Source organism: Carcharodon carcharias, chromosome 9, assembly GCF_017639515.1.
Source record: "Carcharodon carcharias isolate sCarCar2 chromosome 9, sCarCar2.pri, whole genome shotgun sequence".
In the NCBI taxonomy this organism is placed as follows: domain Eukaryota; kingdom Metazoa; phylum Chordata; class Chondrichthyes; order Lamniformes; family Lamnidae; genus Carcharodon; species Carcharodon carcharias.
The window spans coordinates 139320990-139344984 of NC_054475.1; the positions used below are offsets into that span (position 1 = coordinate 139320990).

Sequence of the window (23995 nt, forward strand, 5' to 3'; positions counted from 1 at the left end):
AGTCACCATCAGTTTGGATAAAAAATTGGCTTATGGACAGGAAACAGTGAATCTATAAAATATAGGAGTACCAAGTGAAATTTCAAAATTTGACAATGATTCCTAACTTGGTGTGGCTGATGGTGAGAATGATGCCATTTGACTGCAATAGTATGTAGGCTAATAGAAAGGACAGACAGGCGGCAGATGGAATTTAATACAGAGAAGCGTGGGTTGTTGCATTTTGGCAGAAGAAATAGGGAGGGGCAAAATAGACTCAATAGCTGATACTGAATTCCAGCTCTAAAAAGAGCACAGGGACGGAGGGACATGGATCCTATAATGTGGCAGGCTGTACTTGAGAGAGCAGTTCACAAAATGTACAGAACCTTGGAGTTCATTGGGTACAAAAGTAGGAATGTTCGAATAGAATCATAAAAGGTTTACAGCACAGAAGGAGGCCACTTGACCTATCATGTCGGCATCGGCCGAAAAATGAGCCACCTGGCCTAATCCCACTTTCCAGCATTTGGTCTGTAGCCCTTCAGATTATAGCACATCCCAGGCACCTTTTAAATGATATGAAGTTTTCTGCCTTCAGCATCCTTTTCAGGCAGAGAGTTCCATTTCTGAACCATGCTCTAGGTGAAAAATCTTTCCCTCACCTCCCCTCTAATCCTTCTACCAGTCACTTTAAATCCAGGCCCCGTAGGCACTGAGCTCTCTGCTAAGGTAAATAGACCCTTCTATCCACTCTATCTGGGCCCCTCAATTTTATAGATCTCAATCAAATCTCCCCTCCATCCCTGCTCAAAGGAGAACAGCCCCAGCCTATCCAAACTCTCCTCATAGCTGCAATTTTCCAGTCCTGTCAACATTCATGTAAACCTCCTCTGTACCATCTCAAGTGCAATTATACCCTTTTCAAGAATGAGGTGACCAGAACTGTGCACAGCACTCAAGTTGTGGCCTGACTAATGTTTTATATAGTTTCCAAGGTTTATGGATTTGGACAAAAGGTGAAGGGGAAATGTGAGGGAAAACTTTTTTATGCATGAGGATGCTGGAAGCAGAGATGATGAATGATTTAAAAAAACAAATGGATTGGCACTTGCAGGGCTGCAGGGTTAGAATGGGAGAATGGACTGACTGGATTGCTGTGCAGTGAGGCGGAATGGACTCAAAGTCTGATTGGATTTCTCCTGTAAATCACTCTGGCACAGACCATCCGGCCTGGGCCAGTGGCAAAATGGGAGTGCCCGCTGTTGGCTGTGATTTTAAACTGCCCACTTAGCATTTTACGCTGGAGATTTCACATCTTCCAGTTCTGACTCCAGTTTAAATCCAGCGATGAACAGAATTGGGAGGCCAAGTAGTGATCATAATTCCAGCGAAGCTGTGTCCCCTTTCTTGTCATGAACTGAAGATAGACCCCTTGACTTCTGTTACTTGACTTAGTGTTTTTAAATATTCCTGTCACAGCCTCTAACATTGCACAGCCTTCCTCCACAATGATGCTCATCACCCCCCGTGCCAGCCATTAAACAGTGCTCACCCCCCCCTCCCTCACCTTCACCTTCTGACATTTTTCACACCTCCTCCTTCCCCACAATGTTGCTCATCCCCATAGTCCCCTGACATGGTTGAACTCTGCTTAGCACCTGACAACGGTCACCAACCCTCCCTCACCTCCTGACATTGTACAACCCCTGACACTGCTCCCCCATCTCTTGGGCATCCGCCAGTGCTCACCCTCCCCCACTTCACCTCCAGCATTGTCAGGGGGTGAGGGGAAGTGAACAATGATCATTTGCACCCCCTGTCTCCCCAACACTCCTGACATTGCTGAGTCTTCCAACACTTAGCTGGACAGGAACTAGGGATTCCAGAAGATGATTTGGGAGAGATGGGTGAACATTGTGGTGGTAGGGGAGGTGTGAGTATGATCAGGAAAGGTGGTGAGCGATGAGTATTGTCGAGGGAGGTGAACACTGTCGGAGAGGGGGTGGTAGGGGTATTGAACATTGTTGCGATGCCAGGTTGGGCGAGAGTTGCGAGGAGGGCAACATGATCTTGTAAACATAAAGTAAGCACAAAATTGGAAGGGAAAAGTGAAAAGCCCAGGTCTTTAAAATGTTATAAGTTTTCTTATCTGTTACATTATTAGGACTTTATATTTACATTATTTTATGGTATCATTGTACCTTTGTGGAATGTATTTTTCATGCAATTTTCTATCTTCCTTTTGAGCTGATACCAACTCATTTTGAGTTACAATTCTACTGGCAAGTGCTGGCACATAGATTTCATGTTCAATTTGCCATTGTTGTAGTAATAAGTGTTGGATAGTTATTTTACTGTAATGGGCATTGCCAATTCAGATCTTGCCTCAGCATTCACACTTGTGCTTTCTGAAGTCCTTATTGAATTGTGATCAGGAACCCTTGCTAATTTTGGGCCACGGGTGCTGAATTCTATTTATCGTGCCCCAAATGCTGCATGAATGGGATCATCTAATTACACACAGGTGTGGAATTCCACTAGGACCTTCTATCTTATGTGACGTGGTGGTACACCAGGTGCTCATTTTGACTGCCACCATTATTAGCAATTCAGCTCAACAACTGTAATTTTAATTGACTGTCTTTTTTTGCTCTTCCAGCTCCTTCCGTTGGATGCCAACATTCTAGAACACCACAAACGTGAAATAGTTGAAGCTAAGCAAATTGCACGGAAGCTTACTTTGGTAGTACTCTCTGCAGATAAGCCAGATGAAAAAGAGAAGGAAAAAGAGAAAGAGGAAGAAAAGAATGAAAAAGTGAGTTGAAATTATAATTTAATCATTCACTAAGGTAATTAGTTGTCCACCCTTGTTATTTGACCTGTTCTCATTTCTTGTGGTTTTTTCAATGCAAATGTGAAGTAGTCAAGTACTCAGCATGGCTCCAAATGTTTGGTCCAAAGTGATGATTGATCACCGAAAAGCAAAATGGCGTAGTCAGAGTTCATGCATTCAAAAACTGTATCATTTATCTTCTCAGAATGTTCACTTTTGAGTACTTGATTCAATTTAATTCAGTTTTTGGATATTCATTGAGATTCAATAAAGCACAGTAAATCTATTAATTATTTTGATTTGCAAGGTGATTTTAATGACCCAACAACTTGTCACTCAGTGTTATGCAGTTGGTTCAAGTTTATTTTGTGTACAGCATTTTTGATTGAGAATTCAGGATATAATAGAAATAAATGTTGATAAGATCATTTAATTCAGCACAGAGCAGGATTATGCATGTTGCTTTCTGTTAGCTGTTAAGTAGATGATAGTGGCTGAATGAGAAACCCGCCCTCATTTTGCTCTCCTTCCACTTGATTGGGCAATATGCGACACCTCTAAATGCTCTATTACTAAAATCAAGAGTTTGGTCGATTAAAGCTTCAGCTAGTGTCCCTTATCTCTGACATTGCTGCATTAATGCTTCAGTTTGAGGGAACAGTGTACCTGGTCTTGAAATAAAATAATTTTATGTATCCTGCAAAATTTGTAAGTAAAATGTAGAAGATGGAACCGTGAAATCCTTGGTTTACTCCACTTGAGAACCTTGATAACTTGATCAGTGGTTGGTTTTTTTTTCTTGTTGGTAAGCAAATCTTAACTGTAATTGCGGTTTGATCGTTTTGCATGATTTTTCCCTTGGTATTAAATTGAAACGATTAATACTTTTCAGCCTCCTGATAATCAGAAGCTTGGATTATTAGAAGCTCTTCTAAAGATTGGTGATTGGTATCATGCACAGTGCATCATGGATCAAATACCACCTTTCTATGCCACCTCACACAAATCTATAGCACTTGCTCTCTGCCAGTTGATTCATGTCATCACAGAACCCTTATATAGAAGGTAAAGGCATTTTATGGTTCTCATTAAGTGCAATTTGTTCTGGAGTTGTATTTACTTACTGTGCTGTTTTAATGAGCTTTTTTAAAAAAGGAAGGATGTTGTTTTGTTGAAAAAAAATCCTGTCATTGTCCACAGTTTTGAAAGCACTGTGTAAGGCTTGGGGAAAATTCCACAAATGCTGGCTGCCCCTTAGCAACTTTTCCAAGTGCCCTGTTCTTATGTGTGAGATGAGACAGAGTTGGTGGACTGTTAGGCCACAGGAGCAGCACAGCACAGCAAGTTTGCATAAGCAGTTGCAACATAAATACACATAAGAGCTTATATAGAAATAAGAATCAAATGTAAAACTTCTGCATTCCCTGGTTCATTTTGTTTCATGATCTGTCACATCACTTTATTTCTCTCCTTGTGTAATGACACAGGAAAACAACTGGTAACATGCAATTTTGAACCGCGGGCAAAGCAATATTAGAAAAATGCCTTTTCTTTACTTCCTATCTAAGTGATGCTGTAACCTCTTGGCTTGTTGCAACAAATGCAGTTATTTTCTCCGACCATTTTACCCATTGCATCTGTCATATCCATCTGTTACAGAGAAAAGCTTAGATCGTCTAAGTGATCTCTCATGTGTTCGTTTTCTTCACCCTGCCAGTCCTGGCTCTAGTCAGCACTTAAGTGGTTGCAAAACCTCTCAGCATTCTTTTTTTAAAGCAGTGATTAATTGATTAATTCTGGCTCAACCCTGCCCTTGCATTCTGGGCCCCAATCCTACGAAACTGTTGAGCATCCAACTTCTTTTACTGATCCCCATGACTTGTCTTTGTAAATGGTTTCTTCTCCTTGGGTACTGTCACCCTCAATTTGAAAACCATTGCTGTCACTCCCTACATCAAAAACCCACCCTGTATTTCTCTGATTTTGCAAACAACGGCTTTATCTCCAACCTCCATTTCTTCTCCAAAGCCTCCAATATGTTCTGCCCTCCTAAATGTATGACCTTTTTTCCTGCACTTCCATGTTTTTGTCATTTTTTTTTGTTCCAGGTTTTGGTCATTTTTTTTCCCTGATCTTTTCTCTTTTGACTTGGTTGCAGAAAACTCTTGAGGGTAAACACTGACGCTGAATGACAGGTCACAATCAGAGGTTCTAACTAGAGCTAATTCAGGGGTGCATTGAAGAAATTGAAACATAGAAGTGCAGGAAGGAAGGTCATCCATTTTTATTTGATTATGCTTTTCTGAAGCGCCTTGACGTTTTTCCATTTGAAGATTATAAGCCTCTTATATACTACTCTGTGCATTTAGATATGGCTGTAAATAATAGCCCTACTATAGTTAAGAAATACATTAACAGCTCTATATCAATGGAAGTTGTTGTTGTTAATGCTGATGATTTAACCTAAATTTAATGCATTAAAAGAACATAGTGTTAAATAATTTTAGCCTGGTCATATGTTGTTGAGTGATGGAGCCCCCAGTGGCATTTGTCTGATAATGTTTAAGGAAAATAGGAACGTGGAAGCATAGGAGCAGGATTAAGCCATTCCACCCCTTGAGCCTGCTCCGCCATTGATTGAGGTCATGGCTGATCTTCCGCTTTAACGCAATTTTCCTACACTATCCCCATAACCCTTGATATCTTTAATATGCAGAAATCTGTCAATCTCTGCCTTGAATATACTCAATGACTGAGCCTCCACGGCCTGCTGGGGCAACGAATTCCAAAGATTTACACCCTCTGACTAAAGAAATTCCCTCTCATCTCAGCCCTAAGTGGCCTACTTGTTATTCTGAGACTGCTCCCTGGTTCTCAACTCCCCCCACCCGCAGCTAGGGGAAATATCCTTCCTGCATCTACCCTCCGGAACCCTGTATAAATCTTGTACACTTCAGTAATATCATGTCTCATTCTTGTAAACTCCAGAGAATACAGCCCAGTCTCCTCAATCTCACCTCATAGAACAATCCCGCCATCCCAGGAATCAGTCTGGTGAACCTTCGTTGCACTCCCTCTATGGCAAATATATCCTTCTTGAGGGACGGAGACTAAAACTGTACACAATACTCCAGGTGTGGTCTCACCAAGGCTCTATACAACTGCAGCAATACTTCCTTACTCCTGTACTCAAATCCTCTTGCAAACAAGGCTAAAATACCATTTTCCTTCTTAATTGCTTGTTGAACCTGCATGTTCGTTTTCAGAGATTTATGAACAAGGACACCCAGGATCCTTTTGGATATCAACACTTCCCAGTCTCTCACAATTTGCACAATACTCTGAATTTCCATTTTTCCTATCAAAGTGGATAACCTCATATTTTTCCACATTATATTGCACCTGCCATACTCTTGCCCACTCATTCAGCCTGTCTAAATCCTCTTGAAGCTTTTTTTGTACCCTCCTTACAAGTCACATTTCCACCATGGTTTTTGTCATTAGCAAACTTGGAAATATTACATTTGGTCCGCAAATCTAAATTATTGATGCAGATTGTGAATATCTGGGCCCCATGCACTGATCCTTGCGGTACCCCACTAGTCGCAGCCTGCCAACCTGTGAATGATCCGTTTATCCCTATTCACTGTTTTCTGTCCGTTAACGGATCTTCAATCCATGTCAGTGCATTACCCCCAATTTATGTGCTTTAATTTTGTTTACTAACCTCATGCGTGGGACCTTATCGAAAGCCTTCTGAAAATTGAAATACACCACATCCACTGGTTCCTCCTTATTTATTCTGCTAGTTACCTCCTCAATAAACTCCAACGTGTTTGTCAGACATGATTTCCCTTTCATGAATCCCTCTGTCCAATCCTAACATTATTTAACATTATTTTCTAAGTGCCCAGTTATCATATCCTTTATAATAGATTCTTGTATTTTCCCTACTACTGATGTCCGGCTAACAGGTTTGTAATTCCCTGTTTTCTCCCTCCTGCTTTTCTTAAACAGTGGGGTTACATTTGCATTCTTGCAATCTGCAGTAACCATTCCAGAATCTAAAGAATTTTGTAAGGTGACCACCAGTGCATCCACTATCTCTGCAGGCACCTCTTTCAACACACTAGTTCATCAGATCCAGGGGATTTGTCAACTTTCAGTTCCATTAATTTCTTTAGCACTATATTTTTGCTAATACTAATTTCTTTTAGGTTCTCGACCTCACTAGTCCCTTGGTTGTCTAGTATTTCAGGGAAGTTTTTTGTATCCTCCTCCCTGATGACATGCAAAGTATTTGTTTAGTTTCTCTACCATTTCCATATTCCCTATTATAAATCCTCCTGTCCCTTCCTGTGATGGGCCATATTTGTCTTGGATAATCGTTTCCTTTTTACGTACCTTTATAAGCTTTTACTCCATTTTTATGTTTCCTGCTAGTTTACTTTCATGCTCTATTTTCTCTTTTATCAGTTTCTTGGGTCTCCTTTTGCTGAATTCTAAAATTCTCCTCATCCTCAGGATTAATCTTTTTTTTTCTGGAAACTTTAGAAACCTCTTCCTTTAATCTACTACAATCCTTAACTTCTCTTGTTAACCATGGTTGGATCACTTTTCCTTCCTGCGTTTTTGTGCCTTAAAGGATATAAATCTGTTGTAGACCATGTATTAACTCTTTAAATGCTAGCCATTGCCTGTCTACTGTCATAACTTTTAATGTAGTTTCCCTATCTACCACAGCCAGCTTGCACATAAATTGTAGTTTCCTTTGTTGAGATTTAGATTCTAGTTTTGGGTTGAACTATATCACTTTCAAACTTGATGTAAAATTCTATCATATTATGGTCACTCTTCTCTTAAGGCTCCTTTCTCACAGGGTTATGAATTATCCTTTCTCATTGTACAACACTAGATCTAAAATAGCCCATTTTCTAGTTGGTCCCTCAACATACTGTTTGAGAAAACCATCTTGTATACATTGCAGGAATTTGCCCTCCATAGCATTAGCGCTGATGTAGATTGAAGTCCCCCATTATTACTGTATTACCCATGTTACATGGACTTCCAATTTCCTGATTTATACCGTGCTACATTACCACTACTATTTGGTGGCCTATAAACAGCTCCAAGCAGTGTTTGCTGCTCCTTGCTGTTTGTTAGTTCCACCCATTCCACATCTTGATCTTCTGATCTAAGATCTTCTTTCATGAATGTGCTGATCCCATCCTTTATTAACAGTGCTACCCCACTTCCTCTTCCTTTTTGTCTATCCTTCCTAAATGTTAAATATGCTTGAACATTCAGTTCCCAACCTTGGTTGCCTTGCAGCCACATCTCTGTAATGGCAATTAGGTCATATGTGCCACCTTTTTGTCTACCTTATTGCGCATGTTGCGGGCATTCAGGTAGAGTGTCTTTAACTCTTGCCTTTTTATTATTTTCACAACCTCTAGCCTTATCTGCTGGCACATGCTCAAGTTTGTGTGCTCTGTCTCTTCCTGCCACACCATGACCACTACTTCCCTTATTGTTACGTTGCTTTCTTGCCGCCTCCTCTCTCTCTAATTTATCATGGTACAACACACCTCCCATTTTAGCGTATTTTCCGACTCGACATAAGCAATGTCATGCAAAATGTACATTTGCCTTTGACAGCAGTCAGTGAATGCAGGTAAAATTTATGGTCCTAAAATAAGCATTAACTTTGAAAATGAATAAATTTTAATAACTCTTTAGAGCTGACTGCAAAGCATTTATTGGACTTTCATAAACCTCTCGTATCCACAGGTGCCAATGTCTTGTATTTGTGTAAATAATAACCTTAAATTTGTTAGGAAATACAGCAGATGGCTAAAAGCTGTCTCAAAATTCTAATTAAACCTGGATGGAAGATCGCCCTGAATCAACATCCAGGCATTAGCAGAGGAAGATACAATTCTTAATTAAAATCTGTTTCGTAAAGAATGTGCAGAAAAAATTGTAACTACTGACTGTGAACTATTTTCATATTGGAGTGGTGCTAACCACTGAGTCTTTTTGAGAAGTAGGAAGAGAAAAAATAACTTCAGAGGATTTAAGAAGTCTTCAGAATCAAAATGGGCAGATCTGATTTACTATAGAAGCTTAATGTGAAGCTTGACATTGGGAAATATTCCCCTGAACTAGCTGATAGGCGGTGGCGTAGCGGTTTTGTCACTGGACTGGTAATCCAGAGACCCAGGGTAATTCTCTGGCTCGAATTCCACCACGTTAGATGGTGTAATTTGAATTCAATAAGAATCTGGTATTAAAAGCCTAATGATGATCATAAAATCATTGTCACAAAAACAAGAAACGCTGGAAAAACTCAGGCCTGACAGCATCTGTGGAGAGAAAGACAGAGTTAACATTTCGAGTCCGCATGACTCTTCTTCAGAGCCAAAGGGAAGTAGAAATGTGGTGAAATGTATATTGTTTAAGAGGAGGTGGAACAGGTGAAGCTGGATAGAAGGCCAGCAATAGGTGGAGGCTAAGGAGAGATTGTGAAAGATGTCATAAACAAAAGGTCAAAGGGTTGTTAATAGTGGTGGTACTGGCTAAAGGAGACATTAAGAGTGGAAAGCTGAATGTGATGATGGCAGGACCAGGGTAAGCACTCTGGAAAGTGACAGATGGCCCTAGTGGGGGTGGGGTGGGGAGGGGACGGCACTGGGAAAAAAGATCGAAAAGGCTAAAAGCTGGGGATAAAACAATGAATAAAAATGGAAATTAATTTAAAAATAAAAATGGAAATAAGTGGGAAAAAAAAGTGAAAATTAAAAAATAAAAATAAGTAAGAAAAAAGGGGGGATCAAAAAGGGGTGGAGATGGAGGAGAGTTTTCATGGTCTGAAGTTGTTGAACTCAGTGTTAAGTCCGGAAGGCTCTTAAGTGCCGAATCGGAAGATGAGGTGCAGTTCCTCCACTGGGCTTCACTGGAACATTGCAGCAGGCCAAGGATGGACATGTGGGCCTGAGAGCAGGATGGTGTGTTGAAATGGCAAACGACAGAAAGGTCTCGGTCATGCCTGCAGACAGAACGAAGGTGTTCTGCAAAGCGATCACCCAGTCTGCTTTTGGCCTCTCCAATGTCAAGGAGACCGCATTGGGAGCAGCAAATGCAGTAGACCAAATTGAAGGTGGTGCAAGTGAAGTGCTGCTTCACCCGAAATTAGTGTTTGGGTCCTTAGATGGTGAGGAGGGGGAGGTAAAGGGGCAGGTGTTGCACTTTCTGCGATTGCATGGGAAGGTACCATGGGAGGGGATTGAGGTGTTGGGGATGATGTAGGAGTAGACCAGGGTGTCCCAGAGGCAACGGTCCCTACAGAATGCTGACAGCAGGGTGTGATGGGAAGATGTGCTTGATGGTGGCATCACGCTGGAGTTGGTGGAAATGGCAGAGGATGATCCTTTGAATGCGGAGGCTGGTGGGATGAAGAGTGAGAACCAGGGAGACCCTATCATGTTTCTGGGAGGGAGAGATGTGAGGGTGGAGGCGCGGAAGATGGGTCGGACACAGGTGAGGGCCCTGTCAACCACTGTGAGTGGGAAACCTCGATTAAGGAAGAAGGAAGACGTGAGAAGCACTGTTTTGCAAAGTGTATCGTCAGAACAGATAAGATGGATGCGAAGGAACTGAGAGAATGGGATGGAGTTCTTACAGGAAGCAGGGTTTGAGGAGCTGTAGTCGAGGTAGCTGTGAGAGTCTGAAGGCTTGTAATGGATATTGGTGGACAGTCTATCACCAGAAATTAAGACAGAGTGGTCAAGGAAGGGAAGGGAAGTGTCAGAGATGGACCATGTGAAAGCGATGGAGGGGTGGAAATTGGAAACAAAATTCATAAATTTTTCCAGGTCCAGATGAGAGCATGAAGTGGCACTGAAACAGTCATTGACGCACCAAAAAAAGAGTTGTGGGTGGGGGTCTGAGTAGGACTGGAACAAAGAATATTCCACATACCCCATAAAGAGACAGGCATAACTGGGGCCCATGCGGGTACCCTTAATCACACCTTTTTGCCTTTATGAAATCATTGTTGATTGTCATAAAAAACAATCTGGTTCAGTCATGTCCTTTAGGGAAGGAAATCTACTGTCCTCACCTGATCTGGCTACATTTGACTCCAGACCCACAGCATTGTAGTTGACTTTATAATTCCCTCTGAAATGGCCCAGCAAGCCACTGAGTTGTATCAAACCGCTACAAAGTTAATAAAAAGGAATTAAACCAGATGGACCACCCGGCATCAACCTAGGCACCGGAAAGGACTACGGCAAACCGAGCCCTGTCGACTCTGCAAAGCTCTCTTTAGTAAAATCTCGGAGCTTGTACCAAAATTGGGAGAATCTCACAGGTTAGTTAAGCAACAGCCTGACATAACCATTCTCATGGAATCATACCTTACAGATCGTGTCCCTGACACCACCATCACCATCCCTGAGTATGTCCTGTCCCACCAGCAGGACAGATGCAGCAGAGGTGGCAGCACAATGGTATACAGTCGAGAGGGAGTTGCCCTGGGAGTCCTCAACATTGGCTCTGGAACCTATGAAGTCTCCTGGCATCGGGTCAGATATATGCAAGAAAATCTCCTGCTGATTACCATGTACTGCCACCACCACCCCCCCCCCCCCCCCCCCCCAAGTCCCCAGTGATGAATCTGTATCCCTCCATATTGCGCACCATTTGGAGGAAGCACTGAGGGTGGCAAGGCCGCAAAATGTATCCTGCTGGGGGACTCCAATGTCCATTACCAAGAGTGGTTCGGTAGCACCACCACAGGACATAGCTGCTAGACTGGAACTGCGGCAGGTGGTGAGGGATAAACATATTTGACCTCATCTTCACCAACCTGCCTGGCACAGATGCATCTGTCCATGACCGTATTGGTGGGAGTGACCACCGCACAGTTGTTGTGGAGACGAAGTCCCGTCTTCACACTAAGGATACTCTCCAAGGTGTGTGGCACTATCACTGTGCTCAATGGGATACATTTCAAATAGACTGGACAACTATGAAGCGCTGTGGGCCATCTGCAGCAGCAGAATTATGCTCCACCACAATCTGTAACTTCATGGCCTGGCATATCCCCCACTCTACCATTACCAGCAAACCAGGTGATCAATCCTGGTTCAATGAAGAGTGCAGCAGGCGTACCTAAAAATGAGGTGTCAACCTGGTGAAGCTACAATACAAGACTACTTGTGTGCCAAGTAGCATAAACAGCAAGTAATAGATAGAGCTAAGTGATTCCACAACCAACCAATCAGATCTTAGCTCTGCAGGCCTGTCACATACAGTTGTGAATGATGGCAGACAATTAAACAAATCACTGGAGGAGGAGGCTCCACAGATATCCCTGTCCTCAATGATAGAGTAGCCTGGCACATCAGTGCAAAAAATAAGGTTGAAGCATTCACAGCAATCTACAGCTGTAAGTGCAGAGTGGATAATCCATGTCGGCCTCCTCTAGAGGCCCCCAGCATCACAGTTGCCAGCCCTCACCAATTCGATTCCCTCCATGTGATATCAAGAAATGGCTGAAGGCACTGGATACTGAAAAGGCAATGGGCCCTGACAGTATTCCAACACTAGTACTAAAGACTCATCGCTCCAGAACATGTTGCATCCCTAGCCAAGCTGTTTCAGCTACAACACTGACATCTACCTGGCAATTTGGAAAATTGCCTGGCTATGTCCTGTAGAAGAAGCAGGGCAAATTACCAGGTTAACTACATAACAGAAAACCTAAGTTTCTTAACCTTTTCTTGACCAACTGCTTTTCAGGGGGCTCTTGCACATTTTTGGAGCTAAGTTCTATAGTTCCTAAAAACAAGGTATCACAATGCACGAATAACCAATGTCCCTCAAATGCAGTGCCAGAAGCGTGCATGCATTATGTCTCAAGCAGGTTGTGACTGGAAGAGATCCTGACCTGGGAATCATTGAAGAATAGCACAACATGGGAGAGAGCTGGCTCCAGGGCTTCCTGATGCTGCATTGGTGACCTTGCTGGAGCAGTTACAAAGGAAAAAAGTTGCCATCCCTCTGCAGGCGCCCAGGAGGCCCTCTAGATGCACAATGAGAAGGCAGCAAGGAGTTAATGCGAGGAGTCAAGTCCAAGGACCTAGATGTAGTGCTGCAAAAATTCAATGATCTCACATGAGACAGATTCAAAATAATTGGCAAAAGAAGTAATAGCGAAGTGAGGAAATTTTTTTCACCCAGAGGGTGGTTGGAGTCTGAAACAAACTTCCCGAGAGGGTGGTGAAGGCAGGTTCGTTAGAGGCATTCAAAAGGGAATTGGATTGCTACTTGAAAAGAGAGAATTGCACTGGGATAAGGCAGGGGAGTGGGACTAGGTAAAGTGCTGTTTCAGAGAATCAGTGCAGACTCGATGGACTGAATAGCCTCCTGCACTGAAGATTCTGTGAAATCCAACTGGCCAATTACTGCCCCATCAGTCTACTCTCCATCAGTAAAATGACAGAAGGAGCCATCAACAGTGCTCTCAAGGGGCACTTGCTTAGCAATAACCTGCTCACTGATGCTCAGTTTGGGCTCTGCCAGGCCACTCTGCTTCTGACCTCATTGCAGCCTTGGTTCAAACATGGACAAAAGAGCTGAACTCCAGATGTGAGGTGAGAGTGACTACCCTTGACATCAAGGCAGCATTTGACCGAGTTTGGCATCAAGGAGTCCTAGCAAAACTAGAGTCAATGGGAGTCCTAGCAAAACTAGAGTCAATGGGAATCAGGGGAAAACTCTCCGCTGGTTGGAGTCATACCTAGCACAAAGGAAGACAGTTGTGATTGTTGTTGGTCAATCATCTCAGTTCCTGCAGAAGTTCCTCAAGATAGTGTCCTAGGCCCAACCATCTTCAGCTGCTTCATCAATGACCATCCTTTCATTATAAGGTCAGAAGTGGGGATGTTTGCTGATGATTGCACAATGTTCACCATTTGTGACCCCACAGATACTGAAGCAATATCCAGGCACGGGCTGACAAGTGTCAGGCAATGACCATCTCCAAGAGAGAATCTAACTATCGCCCCTTGATGTTCATTGACATTCCCATCACTGAATCCCCCACTGTGAACGTTCTGTGGGTTACCATTGACCAGAAGCTGAACTGGACGAGCCATATAAATAATGTGGCTACAAGAGCAGGTCAGAGGCTAGGAATCCTGCAACGCGTAACTCACCTCCTGACTCCCCAAAGCCTGTCCACCATCTACAAGGCACAAGTCATGAGTTTGATGGTCTACTCTCTGCTTGCCTAGATGAGTGCAGCTCCAACAACACTCAAGAAGCTTGCCACCATCCAGGAAAAAGCAGCCTGCTTGATTGGCACCTCTTCCACAAATGTTCGCTCTCTCCACCACCGATGAACAGTGGCAGCAGCGTGTACCATCCACAAGATGCACTGCAGAAACTCACCAAGCCTCCTTAGGCAGCACCTACCAAACCCGTCACCACTACCATCTAGAAGGACAAGGGCAGCAGTTACGTGGGAGCACCACCGCCTTGAAGTTCCCTTCCAAGCCACTTGCCAATCCTGACTTAGAAATATATCACCATTCCTTCACTGTTGCTGGGTCAAAATCCTGGAACTCCCCCTTCCTAATAGCACTGTGGGAGTACATACACCACAGGGACTCCAGTGGTTCAAGAAGGCAGCTCACCACTACCTTCTCAAGGGAAGTAGAGATGGGCAATAAATAAATTCTGGACTAGCCAGCAACACCCACGTCCTGAAAATGAATAATAAAAAAAAAAATTGTTGAAATGTTGAAAACCTTTACTGATGCATCTTTTGAAGAAGAATTAAATCATTTGATATTTGTTTAACAGAATTCTTACAACTTGAGTGGAGAGGATTGTAAAAACTACAGTTCTATAAGTAATATTTGAAATTTTGGAGGAAAACCTAAGGAATTAGCCATGGAAATATTTTTTCCTTGGAACTGTAGAATATTATAGCACGAAAACTAGTTTGTGCTGGTAGTTTTTAACCCTACATTAGCCAGAAATCTAATATCATTCTTGTGTTTGCTCCCCATTATCTTTTGGTGTTCTGCTATTTCAGGCAATTATCTAATTTTCTTTAAAATAATTTATGGACTCTACTTCGACAAGAATTATTCCAATGAAACTTGGATACATCAAATCAGATTATTCACTGAACACTTTGATTTGATTGGTGTCAGCTGCATTTTGATATTTACACAAGTTCATAAAAGTGTTCTTACCTTTCTGTAGATTTTGTTAATGTCAAGCATTTTATCTGTTCTGAGCTTTTTCAATCAACTTAGCTTATATTTATACGAAATCTTCATATTTTATTTGCAGAGTTGGTGTACCAAAGGGTGCCAAGGGAGCTGTCATTCCATCGCTTAGAAATGAAAGGGCTCCAAAGCCAATCGAAACATTTGAAGACTTAAGAAAAGAAGTCTTTAGCATGCTGTGCTACCTTGGCCCTCACCTATGGCATGACCCTATCTTGTTTGCCAAAGTGGTTCGTATAGGAAAGGCATTTATGAAAGAGGTTGGTGTGAGCTTTATTCAAATTTTTGGTGGCTTGTATATTTTCTGTATGTCATTGTTCTAAAACTTGCAGTTTTATATCTGCTTTAATGCTCTTTAAATCTAGAAGAGTGACATTTTTACAGTTTGACTAGAAGCTCTTAATTTTTCATCAGGGCATTTGAGTCTCTTGTGGTGATTGATAAGGAACTAATGACAGCATGAGGGAAATCTTTTTCACAGAATGAGTGATTAGGATCTGGAACGCACTGCATGAGAGTATGGTAGAAGCAAATTCAATCATGGCTTTGAAAAGGCAATTGGATAAACACCTGAACAGAGAAAATTTGCAGGGTGGACAAGTGGGACTAGCTGAATTGCTCTTGCAAAGAGCTGGCACAGACATAATGAACTGAATGACCCCTGTATGACTCTCTTTTAAAGAAAAGGAAAGCAATATTGGGCAAGGTTGCTTGGGTTTATGAATGATGGAGGTGATGACGAGAACATATACACATGCTCGTAAACTAAACCGAAAGTAAAGAAAAAAAGTCCAGCCATTAAGGAACTATTAATGTAAATTTTATATAAAATATTTAGGGGGGATGGTGGCAGTGTGTGTGGAATACTTAGAAATAAAATTTAGGGTTGAGACAAAGATGTTCAAAAAGCAAAATAAGAATGAAAGGTCACAGAGACCAGTTCAGTGCATCAGTAAATGGTGCCCCAATTTCTGAGAGTGTGAAATGTGAAGACTAGCTATTTGAAAAACACTAAACCTTAAAACTACTGTCAGGTTTACTGAAGCTAATACCTTCCTGACTGGTTTTCTAGCAATTCAGCTCACACACCATCACGCCCAACAGCAAATAGTTTTACTATGTCATGGTACTCAAATGTCAAGTTCAGTTTATTGCTTCATATTTATTCAGTTTTGGCCTATTAAACACGAAACAAGAGTGAACTGTCTGAATTAACAATAAATAGTAAAGAGTAATCACTGCAAAGCACAGGTCATTCAGCTGTCTGCAAGTTTAATTCGGTTGTACCTTGTCAAAACATTAATTAGGTGTGCAAGATAAATTGCAATTCAGTTTAAATTTAGGATAAAATAGTTTGCTGTTTGTGAAGGATTGAAGCATATAGTCTATTTGTAGATTAACCATTTTAGGTGACTGCCTAAATTTATTCAGTTTAATTTGTCATATGTTAAATGATGACTGCAAGAAAGATGTTTTGAGTTTTCTGTCAACACTTTTTTTGTGTGTGAAGATAGACCAACAGCTGCACAGAATTTTCACTCCTGAACATAACTTTTAACAATATTTGTTTTTAGATGCTATACCCATTATTTGGAGTCTGTGGTATTGTTTAATGGTGTTTTCGTAGATAATGCAACTCTATCTAGGTTGCTCCAAGTCCTACTTGCTGGGGCATAAATAAATCCCCTCAAGCATTGGTTGCTTATCATCAATGATGCAAAACCATTAGTTACATCAGAATTGTGCATTGCTAGCTGATTTTAACTACCTTTCTGTCATTAATGTATTTTAAGTATTTTCATTAAAATTATGCCTGGTCTTAAATGCTCACATTTGAAAATGTTTGATTTATGGCAAATCTAATAAATGAAGTTACATTAATAAGATCAAGTGTATACATAGAGAAAGTTGTTGGTTTTCTGATGCTGACTGTTAGTTGTCAACGTCGCAATGACACTCAATCACAGCAAAACTTGGTGCTGCTTCTTGTTTTGTTCTGAATGTATTGGTTACTGCATATTTGGTGTTTCGACTAAATTAGTACTGAGGATTCTGAGAAGATTTGGTATTGGAAAAATCAGTGAAGAAATGTATGTCTAAATCTTTATTCATAAAAGGAAAAGTTAATTATAACAACAAGCTTGAACCTATTGTATTTACTATTAGTATGCAAGTCTGTTGTTGTGTTTCTGACTTGACCTGCAAAATAAATAATTGAATTGTCGTGGCGACTTTGACTGACCAAGTCACTTTTTAAATTGTTGCTTAAATAATGGAGTTAACACACTTTATTGTGCATTTGCAGCATGCATCAGATGGAGGTAAACCAGATGACAAGGAAAAAATGGTAAGTTCCCATAATTCATTCGAGATCAGATTACTAGGTATTTCTTCCTAATGCATTGCCTGTGATTGTGTGCATATTTATTAAATATATTAAACTGAGTTTCTTTGGACAACAGTTAGGTTAGAGCATTTTACTTTCCCACTTAAACCAATTTTTGTGTAACTTCAATAGTTTGGACAATATTACATCAAGCTTAATTGGTCTTGGAAGTTTTGTTATTGGTAGTGCAATCATAGCAATAGCCTGGTGGTGCAGCAATAATGTGAAATTGCTAAGAATACAGTAGTAGCATGGTGTGGGTGAGATGTATTGCTAAATGGGCTATGTTGGGCAATATGGGACACATAAACTAACTTGGTGAGCTCAGGTTGGACTGCTGGGTTAGAAAATGTTAATGAAAAAGAAGAAAAGGTTTAATTAAAAAGTACCTTACCTGATTTCAGGGCATCAAAGATGCTTTAAAGCCAATAAAGTATTTTTGAAGTGTAGCCACCATTGTAATGTAGAAAACATGGCAGCCAATTTCACAATCAGCAATGAGATCAATGACTGGATAATTAATTTTAGTGATGTTGGTTGAGAAATAAATATTGGCCTGGACACCGCAAAATTCCCTTTCTCTTCTTTGAAAACCACTATGGGATCTTTTATGTCCACCTGATGTCTCATTCAGAAGACAGCATCTCTGCCAGAATAGCAGTCCCTCAGTATTGCATTGGAACTGCTGGCCTAGATTGGTTGTAACAAAAACTCAGTTTTTAATCATAGTTTTTGTTACATGAGACCCTGATATATTTGATGAAACATGTGACGATAATTTTTATGACTAGTTTATATTGTGATATTTAAATTGTTAAAATTAGACTAAAATATTAAAACTTTTGGATGAAATTCCTTTGTTATTTTTATCCAAGCTTGAATTTGTTTTAAACAAACTCGTTAATGACTAGATGACCCCTGAAAATAACAGATGGAAGGCATTTTATATGAATATAAATATTATTTAATGTTTTCAAATCTTGAGTGTAATTTTTTGGTTCAAATCACTCAGTTTAACCTTAAGCTGTGCAAGATGACAAGCATTCTAAATGTAGTTTGAGCATAACCTTTCCTGACCTGCACTTCAATCTTTTCGCTAAAACTTCACAGTCCACTGTCACTGTATCTTGGAAAGTGAATATAGAATGGTGTCAAATGATAGAATGTTGCACAGAGCAAAGTTATTAAGTTTAGTTTGAGTCCTAACGTTTCTATGCCTCTTGACTACATCCTTAAAATAAGCATTTAACCTGACCTAGAAATGAAGTAGATATTCAAAGGCAAATGCGAGCGTGTCTCGAGCACACAGTACTAATTTTGCTGTGTTTTGGCATATTTGTTACATTGAATTATTTACATAATGTAAAAAAAAATTATTGTATGTCAATACTTATCGAATTCCAGGTATTTTAGTTGTGAAGACCTTTATGATAATTGTGAGTTGCTGGTTCACATCTCATTGGAAGAATGAACTGCTTCCCGTAAATATTCTGAAGTGCTCAAATTGTTGTTAAGGAACATTGTGAAATATCTCACTGTTTCAAGATTTGACTTCCTATTAAATTTTTCTGATGCCACTGACTCATGTCTCTTACTTCAATTTAGTGGCATCTTACATCATTATAAAGGGTTTAAACGTCGCTTGCTGAAACGTTCAGTTTTGCTTATTCACTGTTGAAAATGCCATTTGATGTTAATTGACAGATTGGCTGTGGGCTATGTTATCTATTGAAGTGAATAATGCATGAACTTGATCTTAAATAAACTATTCTTGAGCATTTACTGTATAACTGTTCTTTAACTCTACAGGAGTCACTCGTGAGTTGTTTCCTCAGTATTGCAGATCAGGTGTTGCTGCCTTCCCTTACTTTAATGGACTCCAATGCATGTATGTCAGAAGAGCTTTGGGGAATGTTGAAAACATTCCCTTACCAGTATAGGTGAATATCTTAGAGGAACGTTCAAATATATTGGTTTATTCCTGTGTCGTTACATTGTGGCTTAACACTTAAATATATTGTTTTAAGGTATCGTTTGTATGGACAGTGGAAAAATGACACTTACAGTAGCCATCCTCTGCTGGTCAAAGTCAAAGCTCAGACAATTGACAGGGCCAAGTATATTATGAAGTAAGTTTTTTATTTTTTATATTCAAATAAGTGAGCTGGAGCAAAGCTCATTACGGAATGTCCTATTACTTTCATATGCTAGTGATGAGGAAAGTTAATACTTTTTTCCCCTTGAAAACTTGTCATTTTAAATTCATGGATTATTGTAAAACCCTTCATGGGAACAGATGATAGATTTTTCTTTCTGACATGCTAGTTACTAGACCATTGGGATTAAGCTACACTGCTTCATTGCTTTGTGACAAGATTATCAAAACTATGATTAAAATACTTGGATTTTCCCCTCCACATTTAAGAGTGGCAAGCAGTCCTCTTTTGAAATTTATTTTTGACTTGAAATACCAATGGTGTTCTGTTTGTATAAGAATGGTATCTTGGTTGAACAGTTTTACCATGATCAGTCTGTCAATAGCATAAATCAGGCCTCATCTGTTCACGTGGGCATAAAAATCCCAAGGCACTAATCGACTAAAATCAGTGGAGTTCTCCTGGGATCCCGGAAAACGTTTATTCTTCATCCAACATGACGGAAACAGATTAAATGGCTATCTTAAATGATTATCTAATTGTTGCATGTGGGGCAATGCTGCATGAAAATTTGTCTCTTTGTGTGCTTACATAACTGCTAACAATTTAAAAATGAATCATTGTCTTTATGATTTTCTGGGAACACCCAAGACTGTGTATACATTTCTTCTTTTTCTTCCGCCTTTGGTTTAATGTGTCAAAATTTATGAATGAGTTGAAAGAATTTTAAGAATTTAATTATTTTTCCTTGTTTTGCAATGGTTAGTAACAGATCTTTATAGAGTAGCAATAGTAATTATGGTTCAGGTTTTATTAGAGTTTAGTATAATGCTAAAACTAAAACGAGCCTTTCACAAAGTGTTGAGAAATGTAATCTTTCAGCTGAATTTTTTTCCAACTATTCTGTGTAATATCAAGTAAACAGTTTAAAGCAGAGGAAATGAAAAGTGGTTGTCATATGAACTATTGCTGTCATATAACATGGTTACTGAAATAGAAATGAAGCTCCATGTACGTGAAATATAAATTGTACACTGGTAACAGTAAAAGTATTGGCTTGCTGCATAGGAAATTAAAAATACTATTTAACGATATTAATCAGGTTGTGGTATAACTAGTTTACTGCATTGTTGTACAAAGATGTGAAATTGCTACAATAAACTGACATTTTATGATTCAAGTTACAATTTCCACCTCCTAACTGCTGTTTGACTTGATATTTCAATGAACGTTTGCAATATTATTTAAAAGGCATGTATGAAATAATTTTCGGAAGGCAGCGGAGGCCGAAATTATCGCCTGAAGTGCAGGATGCATTGACAGGGTCAGTGAGATTTTTGAAACAGAATCTGGTTTTATTTTTCTCGACAGGCATTTTTATATCATTGTATTGGGCCTAGTAAGTTCCAGGGCAGCTCTGAATTCATGGGTTGCACTTTTATACGTTGCAACAGAATAAGGCCTTGAGGGAGTTTAATTAAGTTTTTCATGGTTCTTATTCCTATTTCCCATCAGAGCTGAAGACTTTCTTTTTTGGGCCTCAGGAGACCTTCGGCTATGTGGTAGTAAGAGACTTGTAAGGGCAGATCAGGATGAGAGAAGATGCTGATGCTGAAGCACTTCTGCAGCTGGCCTGTCCTGGATATGCAGATGACCCCATCTACAAAACTGAATGCATTCAATGAGTTTGAGCTAGGGTAGACAATGTTTGTGCTCTATTCTACTTCTGCTGGATGAGTGAGTCAGTGTCTCTGGTATCCACTGGTCATTTTAGCTGGCCAAATGTATTGAATCAATGATACAATACTAGTCTGATTTTTGGATCATATGGCTGTGTCTTTGGCATGTGGTATGGGTCAAATTGATCTTTGTTCAAGATGCCTTAGATTTATAAGATTTTGTAATCTGAGAATTTATAAGAATAGAAAAAAGCCATTAGGCCCTACCCGGTGTCAGAATAAACCATTTTTTCCTGGAAATTTGACTTTAAGGATGCACCTTTTGATGGTAATGTGAAATACTGAGATGTTTTACATGAGCATTGAAGAAAAATTGGATTTATAGTCATATTTAAGATTGATTTCTACATTAACTTGTTTTCTGTAGTTATGGCATTTACTACTTAATGACGATTGCCGGTTAGTGTTGATAATTAGCTTTCCATTAACTACCAAACAAACAAATGTGCTTTCTTAACAAGTTTGCTATTAACTTTGTCTTCCTCCCTTTTTTATTTAGCTGGTAGCCAATGGCTGCAAACCACTGTTTCCATGATGTGGAAGTTCTTATTTAATTGAAGTGTGGTTTGTTTTGCTGATTTTTAACATAAGTTCACAATATATTGATATACTTTCAAACTTGAAATGTAAAAATAATACTAAAACCATCTTTTCATTTTCCGCTGTTCTCTTTTCCAGACGACTGACTAAGGAAAATGTAAAGCCTTCTGGAAGACAAATTGGAAAGCTGAGTCACAGTAATCCAACAATTTTGTTCGATTATGTACGTGTTGTTTTGTGCTCACTTATGTACTAATGAAAATTACATCTATCCAGATGAAAGTGTAATAGTTCTTCTTGGGTGTACTTTAAATTAGATAACTGTTATTAGAACTCTGGAATCTGGATTTGAATGTTGGCTATATCTAATGTATAAAAGAATCCCCCTCACTCCTGGCTATAAACATCCAGTTTGGACAGACTCAGTCCAATTCCTAATGTTTCAGGCGTTATGGAAAGATCTTTGCCCTGCATCTGTCTGAATTGACAGTTCATTCCAGCACAGGTTTGACTTGTCCATCACATCCTGCACATAAGTCACTGATGCTGCAAATATTTTAACATTTAATTTTAAATAGGACAAGTTTTTTAAAAAGCTGATAAATGCACCAAATTGTTTTACACAATTAAACACTATACATTCACTAAGTTCCACTCTGCTCATCGGGTAGCTATGCTTTTTAATGTATAAACTTAACTTGAAGAATGGCAATCACAAGGCTGAAAATTATTCCTTCATTCCTTCAAATTCAGTTCCAAAATCTATCAGAAATTAATTAAATGAGCAGTGAGTTTTGAGCATTGACGCAAACATTCTACATTTAATTCACTTTAAAGCGTTCACCTTGAGTTGTGAAAGGCAAAATATAAATGGAAGGGTAACTTTTTCTTGTATATGTGTTCAACAAAGTTCAACAATGAGTTGTATAGTTCTGCATCCATTCTTTAATTCATTGTCTTTTACTATACTTGTATATGAAATTAATTTTAGTGCATCTATTTCTTTTAACTTAAGAGCCATATCCAATGATTTGAAGCCTCTTTGTTTCTTATGTCACTAGTGTGCAAGTAAACAGTATACAGAATTTTAATGCATAATAGGTCTTCTTGTAATGGCCAACCACTCTTGTTCCAGTAATCATATCGATTGCCTGTCTTTTACACCTGTTTCTTACTAGATTTTATCACAGATTCAGAAATATGACAACCTAATTACTCCTGTTGTGGATTCTTTGAAATACCTCACTTCTTTGAACTATGATGTCTTGGCTTGTATCCTTTTTTAAAGAAGTTGTTTATTTATATTGATTTAACATCAATAGTCGGGGATGACATGATGTTCCATTCACTGGATTCATTTGTCAATTAGTAAATAAATAATGCACTGTAGTTAAGAACTACTCAAATTATTCTACATTTGAATTATCCCTGGTAATTGTGAAAAGCACTGCTTATTTTAGCAGTCCTTAATAGAGCTCCTTTAGTATTTCTGCAATGTATTTAAAATGCATTTCGTATTGGATTTTTGGAGCATGTTCTAAACGGGCAGGATTCATGGGATCGGTGATTCTTTCTCGCTGTGCTCTACAATGTGCGGTATCAGAGCTATCTTATTTTCCAGTCTCCCCAACATCTATCTGATTTCACAAGCATGCCTGTGGACAAAGGTATACCTGAGCACCTCATAAAAATTGTCCTTTGGTGTAATGTCTCTAAAATGCGAAATATCAACCCTGTAAGATGCTATTTTAGTTTCATTTGAAACCAGCAATGTTGGGAAGAATGAGGCAGACATTTTTGGTAAAACTGCTTTCCACATGGAAAAAAATCATGTTCTCACTTAATTGACTGTGCTGGTGATATAAACTGTAGGAGTCATTACTGTGTACCATAAAGTGCCGCTATAGCAAACAAATGGGGAATGTAGTTTTAACATGAGCCAAGAGGTGATCTGCAACTGTTTCAGCTTAGCAAATCATCTTGCAGGGACCTTTAATGTCCCTTAACTGATCCATGGGCAAGTGTCTTTTTCCTCAAAATAAATCCCTCAA

The 23995-nt window shown here is 39.6% G+C and overlaps 1 protein-coding gene across 4 annotated transcripts in view; it reads left to right on the forward strand.

Moving 5' to 3' along the window:
• Positions 1 to 23995, forward strand: part of thoc2 (THO complex 2) — a 167655-nt gene that overhangs the window by 67469 nt on the left and 76191 nt on the right. For all 4 annotated transcript variants that reach the window (XR_005944023.1, XR_005944024.1, XM_041195847.1 and 1 more), the window contains 8 exons: positions 2642 to 2797; positions 3708 to 3880; positions 15188 to 15383; positions 17429 to 17470; positions 19319 to 19449; positions 19537 to 19638; positions 22083 to 22167; positions 23123 to 23216. Coding sequence is in view for 2 of the 4 variants with exons in the window: in XM_041195847.1 (XP_041051781.1) it covers positions 2642 to 2797; positions 3708 to 3880; positions 15188 to 15383; positions 17429 to 17470; positions 19319 to 19449; positions 19537 to 19638; positions 22083 to 22167; positions 23123 to 23216 (979 nt within the window). In the remaining 2 variants the exon portion in view is untranslated. The remainder of the gene's footprint in view (positions 1 to 2641; positions 2798 to 3707; positions 3881 to 15187; positions 15384 to 17428; positions 17471 to 19318; positions 19450 to 19536; positions 19639 to 22082; positions 22168 to 23122; positions 23217 to 23995) is intronic.